The 12,899-nt window shown below is 42.3% G+C and overlaps 1 protein-coding gene across 1 annotated transcript in view; it reads left to right on the forward strand.

Moving 5' to 3' along the window:
* The window catches only part of LOC111071011, a 68,956-nt gene that overhangs the window by 21,264 nt on the left and 34,793 nt on the right, over nt 1–12,899 (forward strand). Inside the window, 9 exon segments of the mRNA XM_041592922.1 lie at nt 1,795–2,017; nt 2,087–2,334; nt 5,549–5,682; nt 5,754–6,086; nt 6,159–6,351; nt 7,683–7,807; nt 7,872–8,090; nt 8,171–8,312; nt 8,404–8,479. Of these exon segments, the coding sequence (XP_041448856.1) occupies nt 1,795–2,017; nt 2,087–2,334; nt 5,549–5,682; nt 5,754–6,086; nt 6,159–6,351; nt 7,683–7,807; nt 7,872–8,090; nt 8,171–8,312; nt 8,404–8,479 (1,693 nt within the window).

Raw genomic sequence — 12,899 nt, forward strand, 5'->3', positions numbered from 1 at the left:
GAGAGAGAGAGAGAAAAAAGTTGTTCATAAAAAGTTATTAAACGGTCATGACCCCCCTTGCCATTGCGGCTTATCAACGGGCATGAAAAGCACAAACAAACAGCGAACAAGAAGAAGTGGAAGTGGTTGCAGGGTGGGTAAAGAAGTTTTGTGGCAGGGGCAAGAACATGAAAAGCGAACATAAAAAGCGCACAAAAAATTTACCAAAAACATGACGACTTTGGTATACTCAGTATTAAAATGTTTTGCTCAATAAAATATGAACATAATGGGAGAACTACGTAAATATGTATGTTGGAATTTTAAAAGTAAATAAAAAAATATTTATGATACATTTAACTAGATTGGTAGACAATAATGTTTTATTTACGGGATATATTTTTTAGTCTTTGGAATACATGTATGCAACATGGTCTTGTAGTATGTACTCCACAATTACTGGGTAACCAAAATGTATGACGAACTTGTTTTTCCATAAAGCAAAACTGACAGACATTTAAGGGGGCGGACGCGCGATTGTCGATGCGAGCTGAAGTTGGTGAGGAGAGCGGCCAGAACAGAAGCAAGAGACGCCATGGAAGCATTGGATCAATAAATATAGATGACATGGCATTGTCCAGATTGATGCGATGCGATACGAAAATGTGTGGAGCCAAGCCGCCGCATGACAAAGCAAACAAACAAAATGGAAACCAGACATGGAAACGCAGACAGACAGAAATACAGATACAAATTGGTATCCACAAGGAATCCGCCGCGCCATGCTATTGTGTAATCGAAATGCGCGCGCCCCTATCAATGTCAAAAAATCTGACACACAATGAAATGAGGAAAGTAAACAAACAATTAAATGTTGCTCGGTGCCTAATAAAATAAATGAAATGCTCTGCCTGCCCGTCTCATCCCTCAATCCTACTTTTGGAGCTGTCTAGATACAAAGATACACAGATACAGTTTATGCATAGACATATAAATTGTGTCGGTTGCCATGAAAGAGATGAAGAACGTGAAGATTTGCTGAGAGAATAATATAAAAATATAAAAATATATATATGTGTGTACGTGAAAATATTCAAATAATTTGCGAAAAGCCACTTGGGCGTATACGTAATATGACAAATGCTATCCCGTCATTGTTGTTGACGAGCCATGCTGCTCGTTTGGCAGTGTGGCATCTGCCATCTGTGGTGGAAGCGAATTTATTGAAGGGAAACTACATATTTAAGTTTATACATTGATACGGATACTAGAATTATATTTAAAGCTTTTGGGAGTAATGGCAGGGAGTAGTTGGTAGCTTCAGCTGCTTTACAGCCAGATGGCACCATCAAATGTTTTATTCATACTCGTACTATGTACATACATACATACACATGTGTCAATCCATCAATCAACTCGAAATGTAATTCATCAAAGTCGTTGATGTGTCGGCATCTTCTAGAGAGAATGAACTTCAAGCTACACAGAAAACGGGTTAAGAGGAGGTCAAGTTAGAAGCCCAGATTAGGCTTGGTTTCGTTTCTATTTCTCTTGGCGTAAGTGTGATCCGTAAATAGGACGATCTTTTATTTTCTTCTAGCTGGTTACTGCTGCTCCCCCAAGATCTGAGATCTAACAGTTGTTTGCTAAAAATCGGTGTTGCCATGGTGCTAACTCATTTTAAATGGAATCATATTTGTATGCTTCACACCCAAGATTATTGCTCTTATATAAGCCTGCTAATTGAAACCGTAAATGTCCGGACCTACAAACGAATGACTAATCTGGGATCGTGATTTTTGTATCTTCTTTCAGGCCTCACACAAACCGGAATCGGAGCGTTCCTATATGCTGCGTAAACGTCCGACCCCAGCAGCGGCAGAGCGAACCACCTTTGTGTGCTATACCTGCGGCACGGACACGCCGTCGTCACAGCTGCGGCTCGTCTACTGCTGCCCCAATGCCGAACGGGAGCCCTTTTATCCGTTCATCAAGACCATGAAGGTATACAAGAATGCTAGTCCCATCAGTCCCCAGGGTAAGTGCACTCAATTATAACCTTTGTTCTCGCATCTAACCAAATTATATCCTGTCCTGCCCCCTACAGGCATGGTCCAGGTCTGCTCCAGCTGTAATGAGAAGCACAGCGGTTTGGCCGAGGGTGGGCCACCTCCTTCCGTCACCGCCGCAGTCACAACTCACCCAGTGGGTGGCTCGCCCAGTGCCGGACATTCGCTGGAGTCCAGCACAGCGTTGTATAGTTCAAGTGGAGTGGTTGCCCCATTTGGTGGTCGCAATTCCCCATCAGAGAAATCGGTGGCCAATTCGGATTCCACCAGCAATGTGCGGTTTAGGGTAAGGATGCATGACAGAAAGGGAACCTAAGGCAGCGAGTTCTTATCGGGTAGTTTGGGGAAAATAAAAACGTTTGATTTCAAAATTTAAAAAAACCGCTTCCCACCGGCAAATATATGAATGCTTTCCGTTTACACAATCGATCCCAATCGATTCTCAATAACAATTTGTGCCTTACACACGATCGAGATCATAAATAATTAAATATACCATATACAAATAAATACATATGTATGTTTGTATGTGGGTACTATAGGGATGATGTCCGGCGTATCGGTTAAGTGCGCAAACATGGAAATTTACTAGGAAGAGTGAGTGAGCGAGAGATAATATATACTGCGTGTGTGTGTGTGTAAAAATATAGGAAAAGTTATGATTGTGTTACAGCACTTGTTACAGAAAAATGTGGGATGGTGGGTAGGGCGGGGGGCCGCGCTGGATCCGTCGGGTCAGTAGCAGGAGAAACTTTAGCAGCAATCGAGCTCTGGCCAGGCGATAACATTTCGAGCGATTAGCGGCCACCCATTTGCCCCCTACGCCCCGGACACTGATAACCCCCATTAATGGGTGGTGGGGCGTCTGGGAATGGATTCACAGATAGAGGATGGGGATAGGCTGGTTCACGACCTGGAACTGTTGAGTAATTCATTTCATTTGAAGGCAAGAAGCGGCAGTCGCTATATCAATTAGAGAAGAGAGCGAATGACAGCGAGAGAGTGGGTGTGGGTGAACGGGGAGAAGCTCTTGTGCCTTATCATTCAGCTATGCTCGGAGCGTGCTCGGCAACCACTTGGATCGTCAGCATGTTAACCAATTTGAGTCAACAAATGTCTGTGTCCGTCCCACCGATTAGATAGTAGCCGGAAAACACACGGCAGCACTGCATGCGCCGCTCTCACCTCGGGTCTCCCTTTCAGCTCTGCCGCAGAAAGACAAATAAATATGGAGCAAGTAATGAACGGAGGTGGCAGAGAGGTGAAGCCAAGCCAGCCGCATGAAATCATTGTATAAACAAACCCTGAGATCGTGGGCTGAACAAAAAAAAAATGAAGAAAAAACTGGGTAAACTTGGTCGAGTCCGAGTAAGGAGTCAGTTTAGTTTTTATTATTTTTTTTTTGATTCCAGGCATCTGCTTTGAACCGGTTTCTGCTTTGTTAATTCTACTTAAACACTTTTTATTTATAGCCGATTGTTGTTGTCTTTTTTTTATTGTTTTAACATTCTAGTTTTTGTTTATTTTTGCTTTGTTTTGTTTTCGTTTTGCTTTTGCCTGAATTTCTGCCACAAATCTGAAAGACTTGACGTCGCCTCTTCCATAAATTATTAGCCTTCTTCTTTGTTGCATTTCTTCAGCTTCAAAGTACATATTAACATTATCGTACATATATGTATATATATATGTACATATGTAGTATATAAAACACTTTTGTTTATTTATAGCTTAATTTGTATCTTTAGTTTTTTGTTTGTTTTTGTTTGATTTATAGTTTTGGGGATTGGTTCTGTTCTGTTTCCTGTGTGGATTTCGTAGATTCGAAAGCCATAATTTGTATTCGTATATCATCTGTTTTGAGAAACACGACCTTGATGTAGAGTTGAACGACTTGGTTGACTCTGCCAAGTATTTGTTTAATTTATTTGCTAAATTTCATCAGAAATAAAGCCTCATTTTCAGTTTCAATTTCCATTTATGTTTGCTTTGATTAAACAGAATTCCGTTCTATTTGATGAGCGTGTTGGACCAATAATTCAGCTTTGAACAGGTGCTGGAGGCAGTTGTTCCATTTCCTATCATAACCATTTATCCACTGGATATGTATATACAGATTGTATAGTGTGTTTTACTCGTACATGGAGTCTCGGGGCTTATCCAGGTCATTGCACAATCCGACGGTCGGTCGGACGGTGTTTTCGAAACACGTTTGCCTGCACAAAAGCCACAGAAATACGAAATACGCAAAAATTAAATATAGATAAATGTAAATATTTATCAATGGTGTGGTGGGGTGGCAAGAACAGAACCAAGCTCAACTCAATATTTAAATAATTCTTTCGAAATTCGAAATGTTTTCGTTTGCATTGTTTTATTGTGTTTCTGTTTTTTATTATTTCCCACACCCCCACTTTTATTTGTCTTACGGTCTCCAGAGTCTTTCAATTGCAAATGTTTAAATTGTGAAGCATTTGTGCCATATCCATAGCCATATCCTATATCTCTGAATTCCCCAGTTAACAGATGCTGAAATATTATACGAGTAAATGTGAGCAATGAGCAATTCGAGTCATTCAACCCGCTTAAATATTAATTTATTATTAATTAAATATTAATATTATTATAATTTCAAAAAATCATAGGCTCTCATAAGATATTCTCGCTACTATTGATAATATTTTAAACAAAATATTAGCTAGAACTATTACCTTTCCTAAGATATTTCAACAGGCATCTCTAGCTGTAGTTCCCATGTTTTGGCTATTTCTGGCTTCTATTCTGCTTTCTGTTTGAGTTCCCTTTCTTCCCACAACTCTTGCCACAATTAGTTGAAGTGGATGACTGAACAATGAATATAATTCATGCTTTGACTTTGACTTGAATGATGCTCGAGAAGCCCACTATAAATTCAAATTTTGGACAGTGTTGCAACACATCAGAAGAAGCCATGTCATGAAGCAGCATATGGGAAACCACAAGTGAAGTGATCTGATCCACTTTCGTTGTGAGGGCCTCAACTTTGAACTCCAACGGTGATTGTAATTAGTCGTCAAAGCAGATAAGAGACTTTTGATTGGAGGAGGAGATTTGTAGGCTTGCACGCAATCGCACTCTCTATCTCTGTCTCTACCTTTCTCTTTCTGTAGCTGGAAATATAAGTCGCAAATCGAAGGGAGATAAGTGAAACCGAATACGGTTCGGACCGGTTAAAGGCGGTTCTACCGGCCAAATCGGACGCAGTCCAGTGCCAGTCATAGTCGAGTGGCTACTCCTTGAATAGCAAATCAATTGTATAAAATATTTAATAAAATTCGGTTCGTTTTTCTCGTTGATTAGATAACGTTGAACAAGTTTGCCTTTTGTTGATGCCCCACGCCTGGGGATTGCCATACCAGTTGGGTGGGACAGTCTGTGCGCGATACTCTTAAAAAAAATACATAAATAGCTAAAATCTATTATCTCTAATAACTCCATGCCACCCATTGCTCTTCCATTGATAGCCCTACGAGACAAACTCGAACAATTCCAACTCGAACACGGCACGCGACCTCAAGCAGATACGACGCAGCGATTCCCGGCCCAATTCGCCCAGCTCCAGCCAGGGAGCCATCGAGAATGGCCATGGACAGTATCCGTGAGTGCTTTTGCTCTTTCTTGTTTCTTTTTTAAATCCTTTAATTGACTTTTCTCTTCCATTTGTGGCAGCTGCTCCATTTGCAAAGTGCTTTGTCCGTCTAACAAAATGGATTGGCTGTCTACCAGCGCTGAGCATATGAACTCCCATGCCATGCACTTTCCCTGCCTCAAGGCCAATGCCGCCGCCGCCGCCGCCGTTACCAGCAATAATAATAATAGTAATATTAACAACAATAGCAGCAGCAGTGGCAACAACAATAGCAACAGCAGCAACAATAACCACAACAACAACAACAACGAGTTGAACAGCAATCGCGTGCTAGCCTGCAAGGATTGCAAGGACTACTTGGCCAGCCAGTGGGAATCGATGGATGCCGAACGTGTACCCCTAGAGCACAGAAGGTTCTCTTCCTTACCATTTTTAATTTTTTCCCTTAAGAGTTCTCTATTGATTTAATTTACTGTCCCTTGCAGATACAACATTCCCTCGCCCATGTTGACCTCCAGCTCACCGAACGGATCTCGGCACGGCGCCATGAGCATCAATACACCGCCCTCCACACCATCCATATCATCATCGACGCCTGCCAGCACATCAATCTATTGCTTCCTCTGCGGCCTTCACTCGGACCTCACTCTGGCCAGAGTCCTCTATGCCAGCAAGGAGGTAGAGCCTCATAAGAGATAGTTTGTGCATAAAGAGTCTATTATAAGTGAAGAGAATACTTAGGGATATGAAGAAGGATAAAATTTAGTTCATTGCCATACAAATGATCATAGTTAACATTTGAAGGAAGAGCACAAAGAGTCTTAAAGAAGTTATGTATACAGATAGGATTATAGTCGAATTTTGTAAATGAAGAATGAGCTTTAATTTACGGAAAGCTCTTGGCCCAAGATTATTCCGTGCGTAATCACTGAAACCTACGCCAATCCGTTTGTAATCCGTTGGTGAATTTAAAGGTCGCAAAGATTAACATCTGCCATAGAAATCATTGTGAGCAGTTGGCTTTAAATCTCGTTGTCGCATATCAATGTATAATTAATGAAACAATTGCGGAATTAGTGAATTTGATATTTGGAAGACTGACATGTATGCTGTCTGCCAGATAATTGCTCGAGATATTTGAATTGCACTCTGAATGCAGGTGCTTCATTGTCTCAAAGTTATTTGAAATGATTAAGTGGCAACAAGATATCAAAATACGGCCCCAAACTGCATTGAGGCAGTTATGACAAATTGATTTGACACAAACCTCAATCAGTCATATTTTAGGCACTGGGTTAAGCTTTGGGTTAAACATTAAGCTATGTAATTGAATATTTCGGCTTCACTGCACCCAAGACCTTCCCATTCGATTCGGGTCACATTCTGTTATTACATTTTGTGTATGCATAATATTTGTGGGGGGTACACATCGCTGGGCAAACATGTAATTTTCTGATAAGTGGTTAGGGATTTCCCAACCCAACCCACCCCAACCCCAAACGATGTCAATCAATATAGATAATAATAGTCCACTCTTGATGTATCCATTAGAGGTGATTAGATAGAGGGATCAAATGTTATACGATTGTTTTAGATAGCTGCCCTGGAATGGCGTACATACTGTGTATATATCAGACTATAAATATGTCACGCTAGGTGCATTACATAACAATATAACCCATTTAATTATATATTTATCTTCTTCGTTCTTTCTGAATCTTGAAGTGTTCTTTTGGTTTTCTTTGAGTGTCGTTCAGTTTTTATTTTATAATATTTTATGTTAGATTCCTTTCGACAATCAATGAAAGGAAATGCTCAATTTTTGGATTTTTAATTCATCTAAATAGGCACCATATTACTCATACAACATGTTGTACATATAACCATAGAAATCTTAAGCACATGATAAGATGGTCGTAGATTTCTTAAAGTTTGGCTACTCTTTTTAGTAATTAATTCACATATTCACGGTTATAAAGAACTCACCTGATTTCTGTATATCTTTTCAGGGTTCACGTCCTTATTTTCCACTGTTGCTGAAACACAATTCTCTGCCGAATGCCGAGCAGCTCAGGAACAATTCGGCTTTGGTCTGCACTTTCTGTTATCATTCCATGTTGAATCAGTGGCGCAAGTGAGTCAACCCAGCGCATTCTATACAGAGAATATTTCATAATTGTTTACCGATTGCCTGACAGATATGAGGCGCAAAGTCCAAGCGTGAATCCGGCGGAACGTAAATACAATTGGCACGACTACAACTGCCATCTGTGCGGCATTACGACTTATAGGAAACGGGTGAGAGCCCTGCCCGTCAACGAGTTTCCCTTTGTGAAGCACCAAAAAAGCGACGACGGACTGCTGCTGGAGAATGGAGAGTATGCCGTGGTCTGCCTCGACTGCTACGAGAGCTTAAGGTGGGAGATCAGAGTGCAAATATGTTCAGATGTGAAGTTCAGCCCAACTTATTGAAATGTGTTTCGTTTCCTTTCCACAGACAACAGGCCTCGCAGCACGATCGCTTCGGGGTGCCCATATCTAGGCGGGCCTACAATTGGGTGCCCCAGCCGCCGCCACCGGAGGACAGTCCCGAGTCCGCAGTGGCACGTCTGCCCTGCGGCGAACGCTCCGATCGCATTGTGAGTAGAACAAAGATGGAGAGGGTAGTGGCAAACTAACCCTCAAGTGCCTCACTAAGCCTAATGTCTATATTCCTATCCCCACCCACAGCTCATCAGCAATGCACTGAGGCCCGTGCCAGGCAAGAAGACCACGTCGCCCAAGCAGTACGACAAGTCAAAAGAAGGTAAGTGTCTGTGCGCCTATGTGGCTACAAGCTGGGGGAATCCGATCTGGTTCTGGTAATGCGAGGGGCTCCTCAAGCGCCCCGGGGCGAGCAGGTTCAAGTGAAACCCAATTCACGTCAATAAATCTCAATTGGTTTCACTTAACTCTGAGCGTTGAGCGTTCTCCTGCTCGGTTTGCTCAGTTCTTTCGGTCCCGGGTCGTTTAGCACCCGCCCTCCATAGAGGAACCCGGTTCAGGGGGTGGCTTGGGTATATTGGTGGGGCCGCACGACATATTGGATGGCATGGTTAGCGTTGGGGTATCCAGTGCGGTGCAACATTTGCAGATTATTTTGTATTTTGCCACAAGAGAGTTGAGCATTTGTGGGGAATCAGTTCAGTGGCTTCCCCCTCTGTTGGATTTGTTCAATGCATTTGCAGCTATCTGCATGTGGTGCACTCGTCCCGTCTCGACAATGACACGCGTTTAGTAGGTAAATTCGTTTCAAACTTTTCGCCATTTGGAAAATTATTAATTGCTTGTTTTGTGTAACTGGGAAATGACATAGAACTAATAAAGGAAGGGTTTTGTGAACAAAGTCATCATTTATGTTTTATTCTTTGAATTGCGTACAGAAAATAAGCACACATACAGGCTAGCGAATACTTAAAGGTTACAACAGGAAGGAATCGGTTCAATAAATTGCTCTCGGTTAATTGAATGTGAATTATTGTCTACCAATAACTGCTACACATAAAAACGTGGCAATGTTGGTATATTCCAATGGAATCATAAGCTCTCCCATCCCACTAGAGTAAACGAGAAAAGAGCTTCTCTTTTCATTTTTCCTGTCATTTCTCCAGGGCCATTTCCGATGTGACTACTTATTAAAGGTGGTCCCTCTACAGAAGATTTCTGGAAACACCACCACATACCAATAGACTTGAGCACAGCTTAAAATCCTTTGATATTTAATATTTTGATTAGTTTTAGTGGAGTTTATTGTTATAACAAATTAGAAAAAATGATATTCTTCCACTTGGGACTTTTATTAACTATTCTGAATTTGTTGTGTACCCTTGCAGAGGGTACTAAGATTTTTACTAGATGTTTGCAATGCACAAATAGTAGTAAAAATTTCCGATCCGAGGTTGCCTAAGGGTGCACACACACACACACACACACACACCACTCGCACATAGCGCTAGAAAACGCTATACAATAGAATACTGGAGTACCTACAAACCAATTCCACATCCATTGTGGCAGAGCAATCTCGGAAAAAGCTTCTCTAATTGCATTTCCCAGTATAAAAGCAAAGAAAATAAATGGAGAAAAAAAACCTCAACTAGAATAAGAAATCAACTGATTAAATGCCCAATCACAGCACAGGGAGGATGGTGGGGGGCAGTAGCGGGTCGGGGAAGGGGCGCATGTACCACTCCTAGCTGTTGTAATAAATATTGATTTTTTATGAATTGCAATAAGGCGGAGTGGGTGAGTCTTGTGTTGGGAGGGAGGGGGTTTGTGTGCTTGTTAGCACACCCCGTTCCACCTCTCTGTCTCTGCCAACTCATTCACCCTACCTCTCACTTATATATGCAAGAGCAATGGCGTCGGTAAACTTCTTCAATAAAATGCCAAAAAGGAAACATCATAAAAATAAATAAACAGAGAAACCACAAAACATACAGCTACAGATAGAGCCTGCTCCCCCCACTCTGTGAGTGTGTGTGTGTGTGCTTGTTTATGCAGCTACCCCCTGGCTCAGTGCTTCCACCCCCCACCACACACACAAACACATACTACTAGATTCCCAGAAACCACCTACAAATGCCACTTCCGACAACAGCAATCCGTAAAGCAGGAGCAGGAGAAGTGGCAAATAAATAACGAGAGAAATAGAGAGAGAGAGAGAGAGCGAGAGAGAGGAATAGGAATAGGAATAGGAATAGGGAGATCCAACGAGAAAGCACAAATAATAAAAGCAACAGCATAAAGTATTTCGAATTGAATTACTCCGTGTTATCCTGTCAACCATACGAAAACACTCAAGACCCATTCAGCATGCCACACGCTTCCTTCAGCAGCAGCAGCAGTGCCAGAGCGCCCCCAAAAACGGCCCCAAACCTAAACCCAACCCCAAGCCCAGCCCCAGCCCACCCACCGTTTAAGGAGTTGGCATCGATTTGCAAAAAGTATATTGCCACCCGAAAGGGGGGTGCGGTGCGGTACGTTGCTCCTGTAGCAGCTGCCTCCTACTACGCTGTTCCCAATAAAATGAAGTTGTGCCCCATGGAGGGAGTACAGAGGGCCCAGAAGCGGAGGTGGTTTTCCGTGAGGGAGGTGGTTGGTTGGTTATGTAGGAGTTGAATAAGTAAACATAAAACCACTGAATTTACGCTTATTGCACCCGCAAACATTTTGCTTAACACAACAACAGCAACAACAGAAACAGGACAGACATCACTCTCCTACTCTCTCTCCCTCTCTCTCTGTTTTTCTCTCTCTTACTTTCTCACTGTACTCCCTCATTTTTTCACTACGTCTGTCTGTCTGTCTGTCTGTCTGTTTGTGCTTTCTCTCTTTTGCTTGTGCTTGATCTCTCTCTCTCTCTCTCCCAAAGTGGGACGTGTGGGTGTCATTTCCGGCCTCAATTTCAAAAGAAGCTCAAATTTCCACACAATTTTCCGGCTTCGCTCTTTGGCACTTTTGTTCGTGTCGTCTCGTCTCGTTTCGTTTGGTTTCGTTTCGTTTCGTACGCTCTCTGACTTCTGTCAGAGGTGGCCCACCCCTCCCCTCCGGTGCCACAAGGCAGTCATTTCCTCGTTGCCACTTGTTCAGTCAGTCACTCAGCAAAGGACTCCCCAGCACCGCATCCTCTTCCTGCCACAACCCTACCACGCTACTCCACTCCACTCCATTCCACTCCTCCAATGTGCAACCACAAGGCCCAGACCCAACTTTGTTTTTTGCTGTTGTTGCAGCCTTTGGTTGTGCTTTTTACTTGTGCCACATCTTGTTGTTGGGCCCAAGTTGCCACCTTTGCCACAGAAATATTTCAAACACTTGCAGCACACTCCTGCCGCGTTCCCTCGTTTGCTTCCGTTTTGCGTAGAATAACAGTTACATTATCCTTTTTATTGCCACACTTTCCAGAAACATACAGACACACAGATATTCATACATAAAGAATGAAGGCAAGAGATGGCAAGACTGTGGATAAAGCGAACGAGAAATTGTGGGGGAATGAATGAACCAGGGAAGGGGTAGAAGGGAAGTCGAGCCCAGACACAGACATATTTGGCTTGTGGCAAGCTACGACCTACACCGACCCCCACCGACCCTTGCCTTCCTTTCAGTTTATTGTGCTCGCATTCTCCTGCCCCACACCCCACTGCCCCACTACCGCCCTGCGTCTCTCACATTCTGTCACTCTTTTTCCCTTGCTTCCAGGAAATTGTGGGCAAAAATGTGCATTTATTTTTGCTAGAGCCCCAGGTTTATCTCTCCCCCTCTCTCTCTCTCCCACTGCTTTTTGTGTGTGCGTGTGTGTGTGTGTTTGTGTTAACTCGAGTCGCAGTAAATTGTGGTAAACACGAAGCCAAGTGTTTGCAGAGTATTTACCCAGCTATGCCCCACAGTGACTCTGCCTGCACGCACAGTGGGTCGCATCATCATTTGCATAATTGGCAAACATGATTGCAAGTTGAAAGGTTCATAAAATGGGGAGTGCCAATGCTGGAGAAGAACTACATATACACATACATATATCCGTACATATATGTAAATTTATGTAAATTGGAAAAAAATTAAATTCGAAATGAAATGATTTCTGGTTTGAGGCTTGAATATTCAGTATTATCGGTAGAGGGATGAATTAACATGGATATAAAATGCAAATTCACTACCACATCAGTAAGAAAATTTTCAGATATTTAAGCAACTTTCTGATTACACTGGAAAATGAGACAAACTTTATACATACATATGTCTATATTTTATTTCCAATAGTTATTATGGCACAGCTCAAACATTTTTATGGATATGTATGCTAAGAGAAAGCGCTATTAAGATTTCGCCAATCATGCTTCACATAAACATATCCAACTGTTTCCACAATGTTCATTCATCTTCTACCATTCTACCCATTGATATTGATTTGCATAATATGGCAGTTTATATTGTGTGGTCCATACATATGTATAGTGTATAGTGTATGTATATCCCTGTACATCTTTTTCTAGTAGCGCGACGTGCCTTACAACTTCATCCCCATGTAATCATCTGCTGCTGGGTGCACAGCTGATTTATCTCTCAGCCATCGAGGATATGCATATGTTGGTACTTCTAGCTGTCAGCACATAACCTCAACTCACTTTGCTGGGCAGGGGGAAACAGCTCCACTAAATCTTTATTCCTCTCTTTCGATATGTACA

This window comes from Drosophila obscura, unplaced genomic scaffold (assembly GCF_018151105.1).
Source record: "Drosophila obscura isolate BZ-5 IFL unplaced genomic scaffold, ASM1815110v1 contig_186, whole genome shotgun sequence".
Classification (NCBI taxonomy): domain Eukaryota; kingdom Metazoa; phylum Arthropoda; class Insecta; order Diptera; family Drosophilidae; genus Drosophila; species Drosophila obscura.